The following is a 19,957-nucleotide window of genomic DNA, read 5'->3' on the forward strand; positions in this document are numbered from 1 at the left end:
CGGTGCGGTGTTATTGGGAATGAAGGTACAACAGTTGTCGCCAAACATGAAACATACACCCCCTTTTTCCGCCAGGAGCATATCTAGAGCCATTCTGTTTTGTACGGCCATCAGTGAGGTAGCTCTCAGTTGTTCGCTCAGCCCCTCTATTGCGTCTCTCGTTAGGTTGGTTAATCTCAGCACATTGTAATGGACAAAGTTGATCCTATCTACATTCTTGTTCGGTGTTACTGGAAACAAGGCTGATATAATTGGAATGTTCTCAAAGCCCGTAGCTATTTGATCAACTAGCTTGTATTCATTGGGAACCCCCCGAGGCACTCCTATGGAGTCAATGTATGTTGGTGACCCTATGGACAAATCAAAGGCATCACGCTTCTTTCTCCCTTGGGCTATAGCAGGCTGCGGTGTGATTTCCCTCAGCCCTATCATTGTTATTGGTGTGATTAGTCTAACCATAGCACAGATTCCTTTAGCTTTTCCTGGTATTAATGCCAACAGAGTGTGTCCTCCGCAGTACCACCAGATCCCTGCCCGGGCTACTCTCCCTATCCCCGGGACCTTCGTTGTGGCGTTACACCAATCTGGTTCAATTTCTCCCACACTCATGATTGCGTCTTTCTCGGTCAAGTTAAAACATTGGTATTGCCCTGTAAGTTTCACTGGCACGAAAGGAGCGTTACCTCCTTCCAAATTTTTGACGTACGGAAAAATACTGTCCAGACTGGAACAATTTGAGGTCGTAATACTTTTCACCTTAGTTAAATTCAACATACACTGATATCCTACTGGATCTGTTTCAGGATTCAGTGGGGCTGGTGAGGTCATTAACGCGGGTCGGGCCGCTGCACAGGCCACACAACCTTCTAACCCATTTTCTCTACTGTTTTGTTCTAGCCATGACAACCACAAATTCGAGCCGCTGTAACCGGTTGCTAATTCTATTAACTGCTGGGACGATAATTTAGTGAAATCTGTGGTTAGAGTGAACTTGTCTGCTGAATCCTCCACCTCTCTATTTTTGCCTCAGGTTTTGCTGGACTGAGTGGCTTGGGTTTGGCTAAATAGCTGAGTTTAATTATTCCCCATATGTCACGTCCTGATTGCTCCACCCCCAGGGTGAAGTACAACGGTCTGTTATTACCCCATATCTGCCCATTCCATTTGACAGAAAAAGTTACTGGATTTTGGGACACGTGATAATCTCGCTGAAACGACACATCGACCCACCATTTGCTCAAAGAGGTCGTGGAAGGGTTACCTTTCTTATCTCCTAATGTCGGTTTCCATCTCCCCGAGTACTTTATCACCGACCCCCAACCAGGACACCAGTCTGCACTATAGAAACTTCCCCTTCCTTGACAGCCCGCATTAACTTGATTGGTCCAACATATGTACAAATCACATCCTCTGTATGAGGCATTGGCTCCCCCGCAGTCCACTACCTCACATAAGTCAAAAGTCCAGCTCGAGGCTGTACCATCTCTATAACTCAACTCCACACCTCCGTATGTCCGTACACACCGGTCCTTGGACTGTCCTACTGGCCTGGTTCCAGCTTCTCTTGGTTTTCTTACTTTAAAGTCTATTTTCTCTGGTTTGGTCGCGTTTACTAGCGGGTTAGGGCTGTGGATCTCATCGGGCCTCACCTCTTTGCAGACAGTGTGATTGTCATCCCACCGACACAAAGTTACGTTCACGTTATTGGGTTGTTTCTGATTTCCTACACTAAATATTACCACCGCTCCTATTATCACTGCGGCTAGAAATGTTCCCCCCCATAGCCAAGTCCATGTTCTCAAAGTTAATCTCCCTACTCTAACATATTGTTGGTACTGAGCCTCATCTGGACGTCCCACACGTCCCGACAACATGTCTCTTATTTCCCACAGTTCCATCCTAGGATGGAAGATGGTGCACCACCACCTTGGTACCGGTTGGTTTAAGTAAAGTTTTAATGATTGGTTTCACAGTCCTCCAGTCTAATCCGTCTAGTCCACAACCCAGCTTCGGTATGGCTAGAGTGTTAATGTTCAATGATATTAACAATGTGGCCAGGTGTTGTATGCTTGAAATCAGATCTCCTAATTCTGGCTTCTCCCTGTAGTATCTTTTGGTCACTAAATGGAATATGATGTGTGTCTGTGTGGCACACTTGCCTATGGGCACCTTGGCTATACCTGTAGTGCCAAACGCTTGTCTGATCTGCAGAGCCACTCCAGCTCCCAGGTTCAGGTCCGCGCTCACACAGTGTGCTATAGCCTCACAGTCAGTCTCCAACAGGTCTCCTTCACCTTCCTCCCACCAGTCCTCAGCTGTGATGTATTCTCTGTAAAAAGCTACACTGGGGTCGGTACTTACCACTAACTCCTTCCCTGGGGCTTCTCCTGTCTCCTCCAGGTGTGTCTTGATCTCTCCTGTGGTTCTTGTTGGTTCTTTTGCTGCAACACAGTGTGAAATGTGGTACCAAGTCTTACCTTTGTCTTTCCTCACTTTCACTGAGTGCTCGTTGGCACCTTCGACCTCCCACGGGCCTGTCCACCGTGGCTCGTTCCACTTCCTCTTGTGCACCTTGATCCTTACCCAATCCCCTGGCTTCACCTTTACCTTGGGTGATTCCAGGTCTTCTTCTCCTTTTTCCTGTTGAACAGACTTATTGATTTCACAAAGCAATTTGGTTAATTCTCTCATGTACTCTGACATCTCCTGTTCCTGGATTTCTAAAGCTGGTCCCTCAATCCTTGGTCGAGGGCACCCTGGCATGGGTCGTCCTGTCATGAGCTGGTGTGGTGAGAGATTGTATTCTCCCGTGGGGGTCGCTCTCATGGACATCAACACTAGTGGCAGCGCCTGAACCCAGTCCATGTCTCCTGCTGCGCACACTTTGGCCAGTTTAGTCTTAATGGTCTGGTTGGCTCTTTCCACCAACCCCTGTGACTGTGGGTGGTAGACAGTGCCAAACTTGTGGGTTAGGCCCAGCTTTTGTTCTACTTCTGCCAAGTGTTTGTTATCAAAGTGGGACCCATTGTCACTCCTAACCACTTTTGGTAGGCCGTACCTGGGAATCAACTCATTTTGCAACCATTTTATGACTGATTTTGAATCTTCCTTTTGGTGGGTATAGCTTCTACCCACTTGGTGAATCTGTCTACCATGACCAGCAGGTACCTGTACCCCCTTACCCTGTTGTCTGGCCCCATGTCTGTGTAATCGATCACAATCTCCTCAAATGGCCCCGCGGGCACTGGGTATCCTCCAATCCTCACCCGGTATGGTTTCTTCACATTGTATGACTGACAGATATCACATTCGCTCACGTATTGCTTCACATGGTCTCTGAGGTATGGATGCCACCATAAACATTCTAATTTGGTCACCATGGCCGACACTCCGGAGTGAGTAGGCCCATGTGCTTCGCATAGTATCAATTTCATCTTCTCTAAGGGCAAAACTACTCTCCCTTCTGGACTCCTCCAGAGTCCTTTAGTGACTGTGGCTCCCCGGTCTATCCACAATTGCTTCTCATAGACCGTGGCTTGTTCTTGGATCTGTGCCAGGTGGCTCTCTGTCAACTCAGGCATGTTATGAGTTTCCAGCAACAACAAGCTCTGTGGGTTGTACCCTCCAGCAGCTTTGGCTGCTCTGTCAGCAGCTTCATTACCTCTAGAAACAAAACTGTCATTACCCTGATGTCCTCTTACCTTTATCACAGCCACTTCTTTGGGTAACATGATAGCTTCACTCAACTCATGTACTGCTCTCAAATGTTTGATTGGCTGTCCTGTGGCGTTAGTGTACCCATTATCCATCCACCTGACTAGTTCATGGTGGATGACCCCGTGCACGTATGCTGAATCTGTGTAAATGTTCACAATCTGACCTGACGCGTGTTCCAGTGCTCTAGTGAGTGCGACCATTTCTGCCAGCTGAGCTGAAGCTGGTTGTGGAACCACTCCTGATTCCACCTCCTCCCACTCTTCCCCACATGCTTGTACCACAGCGTAAGAGGCCTTCAGTTCGTTACCTTGTCTCCAACAACTCCCATCTGAACAGAGTTCCCATGCTCCTGGTTTAGTAATTCTGACCTTGTGCAGTTCTGGTCTGAGCTGAATGTATCTTTCTGTGGCGTCAGCGCAGTCATGTGGTGTCGCATCTTCGGCTACTTCAATGTTATCAGTCAGATTCACAAGTTTTGACGCAGTGTTGTACGTGATGTGTGGCTGTGTGAGAATGGCTTTTATCTTGTTCTGTCGTGCTCTTGACAAAGAAAAGGCTTGTGAGTTTATGAACGCCATTACTCCGTGATTGGTGCTGACTATTAGTGGGTGACACATTACCAAGTGTGCTGTCTTCTCTATCGCTGTGGTGAGTCCTGCCATGTATGTTGTGCATGGTCCTGTTCCTATCACTGGTTGATCTAATTTGGAACTGTGAAAAAATAAAATGTTCCTTCCTTCACTCTCCCCCTTCTGAAAGAGACAAGCATGAACATGATTGTCTCTTACAGAAACATTTAAATGAAAAGGTTGTGTGTAGTCTGGTGCTGCTAATTCAGTAGCGCTAGCAAGTGCTTGTTTCAGAGTTATGAAATCCCTCTCTGCCTCAACCGTCCAGTCAAGCTCCACGTTCCCGTTACTCAGACCTTTTGACACTGCGAGTTTTCTGAGGCTGTGAGCTAAATCACTGTAGTTAGGTATGTAGTTGCGGCAGTAGCCTGTCAGGCCTAAAAATGACATCATTTGGGACACTGTAGTGGGCTTTGGAAATGACAGTATTGACTGTCTCTGATTTGGAGTCAGGGTGTGACCTTTGTGTGAGATGTTTCTCCCCAGAAAGGTGACCATCGGCCTGGCCACCTGGAGTTTTGACTTGTTCACTTTGTAACCTAATTCAGCTAACAAGGTTAGAATGGTTATGGTGTCTCTAAGGCACTTATCGGGTGAAGTACTAGCTATTAACAAATCGTCCACGAACTGTATTAGTACGGTGTTAGTCAATCAAATCATTGTCAGTTAATCTAGACAGATCTTTCAACAGACATTGATTGAAGATGCCTGGTGAGTCTTTGTAGCCTTGAGGTAGCCTGTTGTATGTGTACTGTTGACCTTTAAAGGTAAACGCAAAAATGTCTTTCACATTCTCATCAATTGGTATAGAAAAGAAAGCATTAGCTAAATCTATGCATGAAAAGCTGCAGTGTTCAGTCGTCAGGTTCTGCAAAGATCGATAGGGGTCAGGTACTGGTATGTTCTCAGTTACAGTGACATCATTAATGCGCCTCAAATCATGCACCATACGATACTCATCTTTTCCAGGTTTTTTAACAGGTAGTATGGGCGTGTTCCACGGTGACGTCGTGGGTTTCAGAACTCCAACTTTGATCAAATCTGCAATGGTGTCTGTAATACCTGCCATGGCTTCTGGCTTGATTCGGTACTGTGGCTGATGAACGACTGTTTCTCCTGGCTTTAACCTAATAGGAGCCATGTGGTGTGATGCACATCCTACATCTACCTTTGTCGTGGTCCACAAGTTGGCTGGGACCGTCTCTAGTTGTTCTTTGGCCTGGGGGTGATCCAACAGTGCTCTGCCGTGTGTGGCTGTCAGGGGCTGGTTACAGAAGTACGCCAAGTCACTGGTGTCACATGCGACTCTCCAGTACTTACCATCCGACGTACCCTCTACCCCTGGCAGACAGGTTGGGCGAAACTGTTCCTTCATGGCAGTGGCCAGCATGGGGCCCAGCTCACGAGGTTCGTGTCCAGCCGAGACCAACAGCGAGACATGTGGTAGTGAATCCTGCTGGTCCGGGTTTCTCCAGTACGTCATCTGTTCTCCTGTTAACACAACTAGTGCAGCCACACCTTCAGGTCCAACAATCATTGATTCACAAATTATATTTTGTAATTGACCTTCAATGTTATTCCACAGCTGTCCGTAAACCCCATCCTCCCCTCTGATGTAATTAAAAGTGCAGTGTGTGCTGTCTATTGGTGGGGTCATACTCTGAAGTGACATGAACCATGGTTTCCATAAATTAAACGTGTAAAGCAAATTTTTTGCAGTTGCTTGTTCCTCAGGATGTTGTAATGTGGCCCAGTAAATGTGAGCTGGGCCGTCTGCTGCTTGTTGATTAAGTATTCTGAGGCGCTCATCATGGTTGGTGACGGAGACAGCTAATTTACCTTCACTCGGTGTGCATTCAATAATAGCTGAAAATTGACACAACAAATCTCTACCTAACAAATTAATTGGGCACTGTTAGACAAGAAGTACTGAACGCCCTTTTTAGGATTGGGTAATTTATCTATCATAGTGTGCAAATCTCTGTGTGTCCACGGAGCGTATGTGTGTGCGTAACTGCTCCCTGGTACTGCTATTATCGGATAATGACCACCAGGGGTCGACATGTTCTTGGCTTTTGATCGCGTGACTACACCGTGCCTGTCATAGTAGGCGGGCACTCTCACCCATTGCTCGGATTCAGTCAGGTTAACCTTATGCTGCAGATTCGCACGCCCGGTGGCCATTTTTAACATTTTTGACATAGTTCACATTAAAACTAGATATCTCAAGTTGTACATATAGGAAAATTATCATTCATGGCTCAAACTGAAGTAGGCAGTTGGGGGAACATATTAATACACTTCAGTATCATATTCACATAATTTGGTTTATTTTAGAGCCTCTATTGCAGATGCTAATATGCCAGCAATGTCAAAAATGCTGACTTGAACTTGAACATGACTGGAATGTATATTCACATAGTTATTCAAATGTGGTATCAGAAATTACAATAAATTTCGCTAGGGTCTTTTCTAACAACACAGAAAAAATGGAGCAAATCCATGCAAGCATTGAAAAGTTATTCAGCTTTATCCAAGGTATGTCAAGTGCACCACACCCATGTCTAAATATGCCACACCCGACACACACCATTAGCCAACTAAGCTAACATGCCAACAAATTCCTTACACGAAACCGAGGAGCTACGACAAACAACAATGTTGCACATATTACAGCAAGACCAGAAAATTCCAATGACTAAATTTCATGTCCAAATATGAACGTTATGATATCATATTTATGTCCAATATAGTCCGACAGCATAAGCTAGGTTACCGTAGCCAACTCCGGTAGCATCCGACACGATACAGAGTGCTGCAGCACTCAAACGCTCTAAAACTGTTTATAATCTAACGCTTAGTTAATGTTTAGTATTAGAATATATATTTTGTACAATATCGCTTATGAAAAATTATCCATTGTTACTCACAGTACGTAGAATCGCGTCGTAGCCGGTGTACCATCTCACTTCCGGGTTGGCGAAAATTCCGAAAATTGCTCATATATTCCACACAAAGTAATCCGTTTATGTTCAAAAGTATCCACAATCCGCATAAAAACGAACAAAATAATCCATGGCTGCTTCAGTTTCGCCGAACAGTGTGTTCTGGGGAGCTTAGCTTAGGTTAGCAAAGGGTTAGCTTATGTTGCTATGCTAGCGGCCGAAATTGGAAATGAAGCGCCAGTTTCCGAGGGCTCAATTTAAAAATATACTTGACCAATCATGTCATATGAGGGCTGGTTAGCTTCGGAAGGATGTACACTATTGGTTAGAACAGCTTTCAATCACTTCTGAGGCTCCAGCTTGTCTCTGTGGGGTTATTGGTTCACCCTCTCCCCCTCCCCTTCGCACCTCGCCGGGGGAGAGGTTGTAAAACCTGTCATTCAAAGTCACTACCCCACTTTAGACCAATAAAAACCACTCAAATCAAAGCAGAACCGCTGCAGCTTTGTAATGAGGGATCAAATCAGCGTTAAAAACGCTTCTGTGACGCTTAGGGGGCAGATTTGTCGGAGTGTCTCATTCAGGAAGCGGATTTTGGAAAATTTTGCAGTGAGGTGAGCAAGCTTTTTAAGGTACTTAACCACAACGGATCTACGCTGTTAAGGTCTTAAATTAAAGCCTTATTAGTAAACGATTTTTAGGTGACAAAACATTAAGACATTTCACAACATAAATATGTTTTGTAAACGGATATGTCGGGAGACCCCCTCGCGGGGTGCACTTTTGTGGTCAACTTCAAAGCCGGATATCTCGCGATCGGCTGCACGTAGACGGCTGAAACTCGGTAGGCATGTAGATGGGATAGGAAATTTTGATTTAAGCGCTTTTGTTCGGAGATTCATTAATGTTTAATATGTTTTATATCGCCGTAAAGGAGCTGGGCCCGCCGGCGGGCCCACTAGGGGGCGCTTCTGCATAATAGGGTACATTCATCTCCCACCTCGCTCTCCTCTGAAGAGGGAGTTTTCACTCGTCTGCTCGCCCCACCCTCGTCATTCTCCGCTTCCCATTCTAAATTTTCACCAGTCACAATCAATGTATCTCTACAGTCAGGTGCGCCTCTATTTCTCCTTTTATCATCCGCAGCGCACTTCTTTTGCTGTCTCGCACGCTCTTTTTCCAACTTAGCCTCTTCCTGCCTGATGGCTTTCTCCACGTCACAGACCACTTTCTCTGCTCTGTTCAACGTCTGTTCGAACCGGGTGGGGGCACTCAGACTCAAACTCTCATCCATTCGCTGTTCAATTCTTTGCAATGCATTATTTATCTCTGTTTCTCCAGCTTTCTCGCGATCACGGTCTTCGAGCCTCGCTAGTCTACTCTCTATTTTATCCATAGCCACATCACTGACAACCTCCATTACCACTTGTCTCCCCTCATCACATTCACGCTCTCTTACTGATTTCAGACGTGCAGAAGCCCCGTCCACATCAACGTCACTCATTTCACTCATTTCACTCACAGACACAGGCGCTATCAGCGCTGCACGCGGACATTGAGGAGCACTGGGTTCACACGCTTTTTCTGCATAGGGAGGGGGCACAGGGAGTTCTGTCTTTTTGGTTTCAAATCGTTCTTTATCATTAATCTTCTGACAAATTTTCCGAAATGTTCTCACATACGACAAATAAGTTTCAGCTTCTTCTAGCTGGATTTTACGCTTTTGCTTAGTTAGGGCTCCGCTAGCCTCTAATCTTTTTTTCTCTTTATTAACCTGTGTGACCCAATGCTTCTCGATGTGCTCCCAATCAACCTGAGACACACCGCGATCGTCCGGGTCTGGCCACAACCCTTCGGATCGCATCTTCTCAAAACATTTTTTCACATACATCACCGTGTCAGACCTCATTCTCGGCACAGCACGTTTCTCCATAGTATCAACCAAATAATCCTCCAAACCCTTAATATTATCCATGATATAACTCCGGTTTTTAAACTACTTCCAAATTACTTTTGCTTCGATTCGATTCAGTAAATTTTAAAACTTTTTCGTTGTACTCACTAGCACTTTAATACCCCCGAATTAATTCAGTAAACTTTATCACTTTATCGTCGTGTTCGCAAGCGCTTTAATTCGCCAGCGCGCACCCCAAGGGCAGACAGACACAAGTTAATATCTCCACACTCCAAACAACTCCAGCTCAACACAGCTCACGCGAGTTTCACTTCCAGCACTTAAATCGTACGTTTACGGAGCGTCATAAACCAAATTATAATTTCATGCATGAAAATATATAATAATTTTTGTTTTACACTTTAACCTCTTATGAAATGTTTCTCTTGTGCTTGTGTACACAATGACGAACGTCTTTCTTGGGGGCTCATGCAACTTACTCAGGGGTTCAAATGTCCTCTCATAAGAGGCTCATGGATTTATGGGCGTGGGTTTGTAAGTCCCCCAATGAAAGGCTCTCAAGTTTTATTATAGCACGTATGCTCAAACAATTTATACAGGTCTTTATTCAACATAAAACCACACGGTACATGAAAACCAACCCAACACTGCAATTTTGCAAACACGCATACACAGATACAGCTGTAGTTTCACCAATCACGCACGCAATTTCAACAAAACACACGGGGGCCCCCCAAAACCGGCTGAGCGCGTCCTCCGGAATTTCTTTGAATATATTATTCTTGGAATCCCAGGCTACCTACTCATTCATTTAACCGTGACCGAGCGCGTCCTCCACCGTTCTCTTTTTTTTTTTTTTTTAGAACAATAGTTCCCCCTTTTTTTTTTGAACGTGGGCTACCTACTCGTCACCTGAGCGCGTCCTCCACCGTTCTTTTTTAGAACCAAAGTTCTTTTTAAGAACGTGGGCTACCTGCTCTTTCTCTGGGCACGTCCTCCACCGTTCTCTTTTAGAACCAAGGTTCTTTTTAGAACGTGGGCTGCCTACTCTTCAACCGTTTACTGCAGTTTACAGGGCGTCCTCCTCTCGACTTTATGAGTCGTAGGGCAATCCTCCTGTCTATATATCGAGTTTGTAACACGTATACAATTTCAATAGTAAATTTACAGAGAGTATTTCGCCTCGACCATTTAGTGACTGAACTTTAATTTAGCCTATGACGTAGTAACATCAGCCAATAGGAGAGAATGGCTCCTTACCTTTTTTCAGACCGCGCGGTTTAGTTCAGTCACCTCACGGCCGGATTGACATCCTCTCTTGTCCTAATTGCAGAATTCGACTCCAGCCAAAAACCATCCTCTGCTACCAATTTGTTGGGAATTTTCTTCTCCGACCCAGACGGGCCCCAACACCGCCCCGATGAACCGACTGGTTTTTGACTGAGTGGTCCAAGCAAAGTCTTGACAACAAAAGTTCTTTTAAAATGATTTATATAGAATATAATTGAATACAATATAATAGAAGTATTCGTGGTACAAACTCTTCAGTGCACTGGTGCTAGTTGCCTAGGAATCTACCTAACCCAAGTGGATCTCAGCAGTGTCCAAGCGAAAAAGCCTCTCGTGCTGGGCGATGTCCTTTCTTTCATACTCTCTGTCCATAAGTTTCGATTTGTTAAGTTTCGATAACTCCCCAATCCTGGCTGCTCTCCATGGAAATTCACCTGCTCCTCTTCTCCCAGCCTGTGTGCCTGGTTATCTAAAAACTGCTTGCTACACATCCTGCACTGAATAGGCCCCTTCTGTTCTCCTCAAGGCCACTGAGGCCTCCTTACTCCTGCTTTCCCACAGTCTTCCTGAAAAACACTAAATTGACACATCAAGTTATTAGCCTTTAATTTTCTTTTTTCCAACACTACACAAACGTAATGTCAGGAGATACTGTAGCAACAGACACTTGGCCACTCAAGGTGTCTTAGTGTGACGGGCGGGGGTGAGCAACGAAAAGGAAGCGATCACGCCAAGTCTCAGGGAAAAATGATGGTTTAATAGAAAGTGTGCAAACCTAAAACCCGTGCACTATCTCCAAATTAAGGATATAATGACCAGCGGTCAACTGGTACGACGACAAGACATATATAGACAGACAAATGACCATCAGGTGGGAACGGATCACGGGCTCCGCCCACCTGAGGGGCGTACACGACATCACAAACAACAACAACGACAGCCGCTGTGGACGGAGGCGACCGGTAGGGGGCCGCCTCACCGTGACAGACCCCCCCACCAAGCCGCACTCCCCTCCACTGGGTGTGTGGCACACAGCGGCTGCACAACAACACGAAGGGGCAGGGAGGCAAGGACAGGCAGGGACACACCTCCTGCAGTCCACGAGCTGAAACACAAAACACATAACGTTAGTCAGCTCACCTCCCTGGGCGGGACCCTGGACCGACTGGGCCGTTAACAACACATAACCACGCCCCGGTCGGTCACAGGGCCCTCGCGCCCTAACCAGCCCTTGGCCGGTGAGCCCCACAGGTGTGAGGACGAGGAGCTATGGCTCCTGTGTCGTCCTTAGCGTATGTGTGTGTGCAGGTTACCTCCCCGAGGCGTGGCTTCTTCACCTCCTGGACCCACCTCCTCCCAGAGCTGACCCCTGCCTTCTGCTAGGGGTCACCCCAGCCTCCTGGGGGAGCCAACCCCTCCCGGGGTCCCTCATCACAAGGTGGACTCCTCCACCCAACCCAGGAGCGCCAGAGACCGAGGCCCAGAGCACCCCCGACGCAGGCTAGGGAGCAGCCCCAAGGGCCTCCTGGTCACCCCGGGCAGGAGAGAGGATCTCCTCCCTCAGCAGGAGCTTTTCAGACCGGAGCCCCATGGTCCCCAAACATCCGGGGGCCCCAGCCCTCTAGGGAGGGGCTCTTCATGACCGGGCTCCGGTCACCCCACAACACAAGGGGGCTCCTGCCAGGTGGAGACCCCCACAAGGTCCAGGAACACCACGACACCACCAGGGGGAAGCACCTGCACAGAAACAGCACACACACACACACACACACACCCCACCACCAACATAGAACACAAACGCGCCTCAGACGCCCTCCGTGCCATACCCAGTGGCACGGGACCACAACCGCCCCCCTCCCAAACACATTTAAGGGGAGGAGCAAGCGTGGAATTACACTTAACAGTAGACAACACGCTTGGACAAAACACACACGCAAAGACTAGACAAGCAAACAAAAACGGTGCACAGACAGACAGACGGGACCTACACATGCGCGCTCGACATAAACACACAGTGACGCGCGCCGCTCAGAGTTGCAGTCGCTCCCCACATTCAACACAAGACACACGGGGAGCGAGGCGATGGTGACGAGCGGCGACCGCCGTCACACACAAAACATGCAACATTAAACATAACGAGCACGCACACTGATCCACACATCCGTCGACAAACACACGTTTTAACAAACACAAAACATGAAGAGCCTTTCCAGGGAAGACGCCCTGGTCCTCGCCGTGCCACAAACACAGACACGGCGGAGCTCTTCAGACAAACAAACAAACAACAGACACGAAGAGTTTTCCCAGGGTAGACAGCCCTGGTCCACGCCGTGCCACAAACACAACACAAAAGCACGGCGGAACTCTTCACAAAACACCACGCAGACAAACACTTACCACGAGACATGACCACGAACGAAGGAGAAAGAAAAAGAGACTCGGCGGCTTCCGAAAAGTGGCTGGTAATTCTGTGACGGGCGGGGGTGAGCAACGAAAAGGAAGCGATCACGCCAAGTCTCAGGGAAAAATGATGGTTTAATAGAAAGTGTGCAAACCTAAAACCCGTGCACTATCTCCAAATTAAGGATATAATGACCAGCGGTCAACTGGTACGACGACAAGACATATATAGACAGACAAACGACCATCAGGTGGGAACGGATCACGGGCTCCGCCCACCTGAGGGGCGTACACGACATCACAAACAACAACAACGACAGCCGCTGTGGACGGAGGCGACCGGTAGGGGGCCGCCTCACCGTGACACTTAGCCCTTTAAGTGACACTGGGGGGCGGCGCCTGCGCGCGCCAGGGTTGCGTTGTCAATAAAGTTTCCCTCCTCGGGATTTTTGGATTAAGCAGTTTCTGCCTCGGTTACCGAACCTGCTTCAATACATTGTTAAAAATGCACTTCCAATAAAGTGAGTATTGGAAAAAATAATTTTGCTGCTGAATGTAACTACTAAAGTAACTTGTAATCTAACGTAGTTACTTTTAAAATCAAGTAATCAGTAACGTAACTAAGTTACTTTTAAAAGGAGTAATCAGTAATCAGATTACTTTTTCAAGGTAACTATGCCATCACTGGTTATTTCCTTGGTTATGTTCAAGTATAGACCCAGTGTTTAGAAATGTTTCTTTTAAAAGTCCAGCACCCAAACAAACTGCCATTTTCTATTGCCATTGACTGCACAAGAACTAAAATGAGAACAGACATCAATAGAGATGGAACAATCAACAGAAATCTCCTACAGCCATTACTACAGTTACATACTTTAGATATGCCAATGTAAAAATCCAATGTCTGAACTGACATTAGGAAGTCACTCTTCATTCTGTAGGCATCATGATAATGAGCATTTTCAATTGCAGAAATTATTTTCTTTTTCGCCAAATCAATTACCATCACGTTCTGTGGCAAATTAATATGTCCGAACCTATATATTTTGTTCTGTGTACATTTTTCTCCTGAACATCAATGGATCCTCTGAATTACGAGGACGCCTAACAATCAAAATACGAGTATTGATACATGTAAGCTAATACTATGAAAACCACATACATTTCTGACATTGAAAATCATGTTTAAACCAGCAGTGCCAAAAGACATAAGATTTTGATTAAAATACAGTGTGGGTGCAGCCGAATATCAACTGTGTCTTCAGTCGTTCAAACATTTCATAGAGAAAACATGTATGTACTGTAATTCATAAATGTGCTCTCTGCTGTAATGCTGCACATTGACATAAATTCTGATGTTATTAAATTTTTTGTTTTGCAAGAAACAAAACTTTTGTTTATCAAGATTAGCTCATAGGGGTAACAGAGGTTCTATTTTCACACAAGAGGAGGCTGTATGTGCTTAGGTTGTTTTGAATCTGTAGAATAAGTTTTTACTGTAATTTTGCAGTTTTTGTTTGTCTTTTCTGAATTTCAATCAGATTTGTTTTTGTCAACAAATTGCAGTGCGACCAATACAGTCAAATACAGTAATATTGCTGTACAAATTTGATTCCAGTCCAATTTCTTGCTATCATTCTCCCACATAGTCATGTGTAACTTTGTGTTCCATGTAAGTTTGTATGTGTGTAACATGTATTTGATATACCACAGAATGTGCAGCGTTCTTGAAATCAAAAGCTTAGCTAGTTTCCATCATAATATACAGTCTACACTGACTGTGACATAGTTGCACTGACAAAATGACATTTATAGTGCAAGTATTTTGACTGCCTTGTTCATAGGCAATGGCACACAGACTAGATATTCTGATGGCACTGACAAATTGACTGATCTAAAAATTTGCTTTTGAGGCAAAAACTAAGAATTTTGAGTGAAGTATGTGCTTTTGCAGGTTTTTCATTGAGTTTTGCTGTTTGTGTGACCCTTGTTAAGGTGAGCTGTAAGCTCGACTACGCCACCTGGGGAGTTTCACCCCAGGAAATAACCCAAAAGCACACAGGTTCATTTAAAGAAAAGGGCAGAGACGTGAAATTTGGTTCAGTGTACAACTTTTTACTTAAAGGTAAAATTGGAAATAACATTAAAATGCACAGCTTTATTAATAACTTGGTTTTAAGAAAATCACAATTTAGAATAAAGTAAAAATTGTTAAAATACCAACACAGGGGTACTGGCAGTGCTAGGTCTCATTGTAGTATTATCATACATATACTTAAAACTGGCTTCAGACCTTCAATGATTATCCTGGTAACGACTGTACCACACACACAAAACTGGCTTCAGACCTTCAATGATTATCCTGGTAACGACTGTACCACACACACATACACACAGCTTTCAAAAACCTCAAAAGGTGATGACTCCAACCACAGCAGACCAAAGTGTAAAGGTGAAAGATTATCCCCGAAGGGTAACCAGCCATCCAGGAAACACCCGTGCACAGAAGTATTCTGACGAACAGATAAAAGACATGAATGATTAATACACTATTATAACCTTAAAACTCACTGCAGCCAGTATCCCTAATGTTAATTAAAAAAAAGAGAGATCAAGTTCACATAGAACAAAGAAAAGAAATCCAATACCGCTCGGGGGTTAATTCAAAAGAAACAAAATCAAGAGAACTAAACTAAATAAACGGAAGAATCACAAAAAGTTTAATTATAATCAAATAAACAAAATAACTGAAACAATATTATAACGCTGATTTAACCCCCACAAAGACAACCAAGGCAAAACAGCAGAAGACTAGGGGAGGCTCTGCTCAGCGCCACCTAGGCCCTTCCCGTGGCGACACTCCAGAACTCCTTCAAGCTTGATTTACCATTACATAGGACCCCTTGCTCCAATTGCAATGCTTCCAGTGTCTGAGATAATAAAACCAGGATTCCCGTGCCTTACGACGCGGTTTTCTAAGCACACCCGTTTTCAAGCACGCCAAGGGATATACCTTTCAGCCAGTAGCACTCACATCAATGTAAACGGCCACTTTATACGCGACGTTCCACGTTTAGGCTGCAGCTAACGGCTAGCAGCGTGGTGCGACAACAGAGGGAGGACGCCTGCTTTCCGGCAGAATCCCCTTAGCACACCGTCTCAGCAGCAAGTCCCGCAGTAACACGGCCCAAATAATAAGGGAAGCACGAGCTTAGCCCAAAGCGTGCTCACTGTGTATATATACTGGTGCTAAATGACCAAACAACCCGCGCAACACAGAGGGGAGGGGGGAAGCCACTCCCTAACTACGGTGGCTGCCCAAGCCCAGAAACCACTAGGCAGCCCTGTGACAGCTCTGCCTGTTACATTTGCACTAACTGTTTTGAGAAATGCACTAGTTGTGATGCCAATGTAAAGCATGATGTGAGAAATTAACCAAATCAACTGAGGAAAACTGTAAAATGAATGTAAAGCACATTGAAAGTAAACAGAGCCATTAGTCCTGACTTGACAGGGCTTGGCTTTATACAATTTGCTCAGAGCAATTTTCAGTTTTACACCACACACACCAACCAAGATCTTTACACCAAAAGACCAAATTCATGTAAATACTATATCAAATATATTAACATTACACTGCAAAGCCACACTCTCATCTGTCACCCAGTCTATGTAGAGGTAAATGTGCCATGGTTAATGTTTCTGTACTTTTAGTGTTCTTTGATCATTGTATAATATATAATTTGGTTTGCCTTTGTTTGATTTGTTTGTGTTCTTCATATATTTGCTTAGTGCCAATTTTCACAATTGCATCCAGCCTCCACCTACCCAGCATTACACAAGATTTAAATTGTCACTTATAACTAGGTTGGAACACTTGTGTTTTGACCTTTTATTCAAGCCAACACTACAATTCATTAACATAAACATGTTAAATATATACAGTGGATGTCACGTTGAGGACCCCGGCCCCTCCCTTTTGGGCATGTGTTTACGTTGTCCACGTGCATCGTCTGCGTCTGTGGAACTACGTGGTTATGGTTATGTCTTGTGATAATTCGTCTCACCTGTGACTCGTCTCGTAATCACGTGGGGCTAATGTGGTTTGTCTATTTAATGTGCGCTCGCGCAGTGTCCTGTGCTCGTCGTTGTCTAAGTCTGCACGTTGTGTGCTTTGTTTGTGTTCCTCGTGCGCTATTGCGCAATATCAGTGTAAAATAAAAAGTGACCGTGTCTGAACCAGCGGATTCCGTGTCTCGTCCGTCTGCCGCCTCCCGCGTCACAGTGGAACCACGGTTAACAACCACAATCTGTTCCGAAAAGTTGGTTGTTATCCGAAATGTTCTCTATCCAAAACAATTTTCCCCTTAAGAAATAAAGGAAATAGAAATAATTGGTTCCCAACCCCTGTTGACTTGGTAATATATGAAAGTTACAAGCTATATAGGTATGTTTTTTTAATGAGAACAGTTTTAATACATTACAAATAGAGTTAATAAACATAAAAATATTAAAGAAAGCATTTAAACATAAGAAAACATTTAGTAAACAAATATCATGTGGCAATATCCACCTCGTTCAAATTTGGAAATTTCAATTCAATTGTTGGCCGCTTAGTTTTCACTACACTGCTACTAATCTTTTTGGAGCCATGATTGAGGGCTATAATATTAAAATAAAACAAAAAACATCACTAAACAAGAAGGAGTGCTAAGTTAAAGAGCACTCAATAGTAGCACAATAGCACTGAACAACATTAAATTAGAAAAAACGACAACCGGGATTGACTCAAACAAAGATACAACAAGCACAATATTGATACACATTAAATACCTTAACATAATCCAGAACAAGTGCAATGCATTACTTTAATAAGACGAATGACAGGTGAGATGGATGAACCACACCCAAAGGAAATACATATATGGACATAAACAAATGCCCACACTTTCAAACACTCAGAGAGGGGTCAGGGACTGTACCACGACAACATGTTTTGGCAATATTTGTAAATTGTTATTTTTCATCGTAATTGAAATTTGTCCTCTGCTTTTACTCATCTGTGCAGTTAGAACACACACACTAGTGATTACTAGGGGGCTGTGGTGCACACATGCCCAGAGCGGTGGGCAGCCGTAGCACAGCGCCCAGGGAGCAGTTGGGGTTAGGTGCCTTGCCCACGGGCACCTCAGTAATGGTCTCATTCCTGGAAATCAAACCCACGAGCTTCCGGTCACAAGACCAGTTCCCTAACCACCAGCCCATGACTGCCCCTCTCACTGAACCTCTCAAATTAACACTCATTCCTGATTATTTATGCCTTATTCTATGTGTGATGGGCAAGGAAAATTGAAATTGAAGTTCTAAATACAATCTTCAAATAAGTTCCTTTGTTAACACAAGTCTACAGGTCGAAAAGGCCACACAGGTTTTTGCATTAATTCCACGCTCTGAAAAACGCTTCATTAAATTTGCAAGCTTTCTGGTAAAGAGAAAAAAATTTAAGAGGCATCAAACAGAAGAATAGAGGGTAAATTCTTCAGAAACCAAGAGCCTCTTCTTTAACCTGACACTGCAGCACAGTATTGGCAGCAAGTACACACTCAGACAAGTTGACAACTGCAAAACACACACACACACACACACACACACAGAAGTGAACATCTTTCATAAGAGAAAATCATGTATAGGTTATCTATTTCTTAATGTTGAGATATTATTTACAGAAAAAATATGCTTTTTATGTAAATTCAGTGTGAGAAGTTATACAGTGCAGTGTAGGTTTAATTGAATCCTGATTAGTGATTAAATTAGTGAGTGTTGGATTAAATTAACCTTTCCTACTCCGAATCCATGATGTTGCTTTTATGGCAACAAACTGCCACTCATCATGCGCGTCCATCTTAAAGCCATGTAACCAGATCAGAGCTAGAACTGTAGCCCAGATGCCTGGTTCCACCTGAACACAAAAGCATGCAATATACAGTGTCACATGTAAATAGTAATTAACCTGTTTAGGTGATATTTTGTGGGATATGCGTGTCATTCTGTGCTTGTGTATAACTATCTGTCACGGTTCGGAGGGCCCCCTGCTGTTCGCCCCCGTATACAGTGGCAGTTGTCCTGTTGTGTTGTGTTTGTCCCTCAGGTGGGCAGGGCCTATGATCCCCACCACCCAACGGTCATTTGTTTTTCTATATATGCCTTGTCTTTGTACCAGCTGGTTATTATATCCTTGATTTGGATCATGTCACAGGTTTTTGGTATGTGCACCTTATTCATGAAATAATAATAATAATCTTAGTACCTTTCATACATACATGCAACTCAAAGTGCTTTACAGAATAAACAAAAAAGAAACTTTAAAAGGAAGCAAAGATAAGACAAAAAGAAAATATTAAAAGAAATTAAAGATAAAAAGGAAACAAACAATAAAATAATGTAGTAAAGTGACAAATTATAAAATAATAATGTAATAAAGTAAATATTAAAATAACATAAAATGTAACTAAATAAAATAATGTAATAAAGTAAAGTAAATAAGATAATAATAAGCTGGAAAACTATTAAAATAAACAGAACAGAACATTAGAACAGACTTAGAGTTTCTTAACTAAAAGCAGATCTAAACAGGAAGGTTTTGAGACTCTTCTTGAAGCTATGCAAGGATGAAATGCCTCTGAGCTATTCAGGAACAGAGTTCCAGAGATTTGGGCCATAGTGGCTAAAAACACTCTTGCCAATCTTTAATCGGCTTTTAGGAATCACCAGTAGATTACTGTTTGAAGACCTGAGAGACCTGACTGGAACATATCTAACCATCATTTCACTGATGTAAAGAGGAGCAAGACCATAATGACATTTAAAAACCATCACTAGAACCTTAACATCTATTCTAAAGCTGACAGGTAATGTGGAGTGCAGGTGTAATATGATCTCTCTTTCTCCTGCGGGTGCAGCAGCATTCTGAACTTGCTGTAGGTGAGAAATAGAGCTCTTTGGAAGAGCAGATAGAACAGCGTTACAATAATCTAGCCTTGATGTGATAAATGCATGGACAA

General features: G+C 44.1%; 1 protein-coding gene across 1 annotated transcript in view; it reads right to left on the reverse strand.

The window, feature by feature from the left end:
• Window positions 1-14,975: 14,975 nt before the first annotated feature.
• Window positions 14,976-19,957, reverse strand: part of LOC143515076 (von Willebrand factor A domain-containing protein 5A-like) — a 52,115-nt gene continuing 47,133 nt past the window's right edge. Inside the window, exons 29-30 of the mRNA XM_077006999.1 lie at window positions 18,732-18,855; window positions 14,976-18,515 (exon numbers count right to left, since the gene is read on the reverse strand). Coding sequence (XP_076863114.1) covers window positions 18,436-18,515; window positions 18,732-18,855 — 204 coding nt within the window. The 3' untranslated portion in view covers window positions 14,976-18,435. The remainder of the gene's footprint in view (window positions 18,516-18,731; window positions 18,856-19,957) is intronic.

This window comes from Brachyhypopomus gauderio, chromosome 5 (genome assembly GCF_052324685.1).
Source record: "Brachyhypopomus gauderio isolate BG-103 chromosome 5, BGAUD_0.2, whole genome shotgun sequence".
NCBI lineage: Eukaryota > Metazoa > Chordata > Actinopteri > Gymnotiformes > Hypopomidae > Brachyhypopomus > Brachyhypopomus gauderio.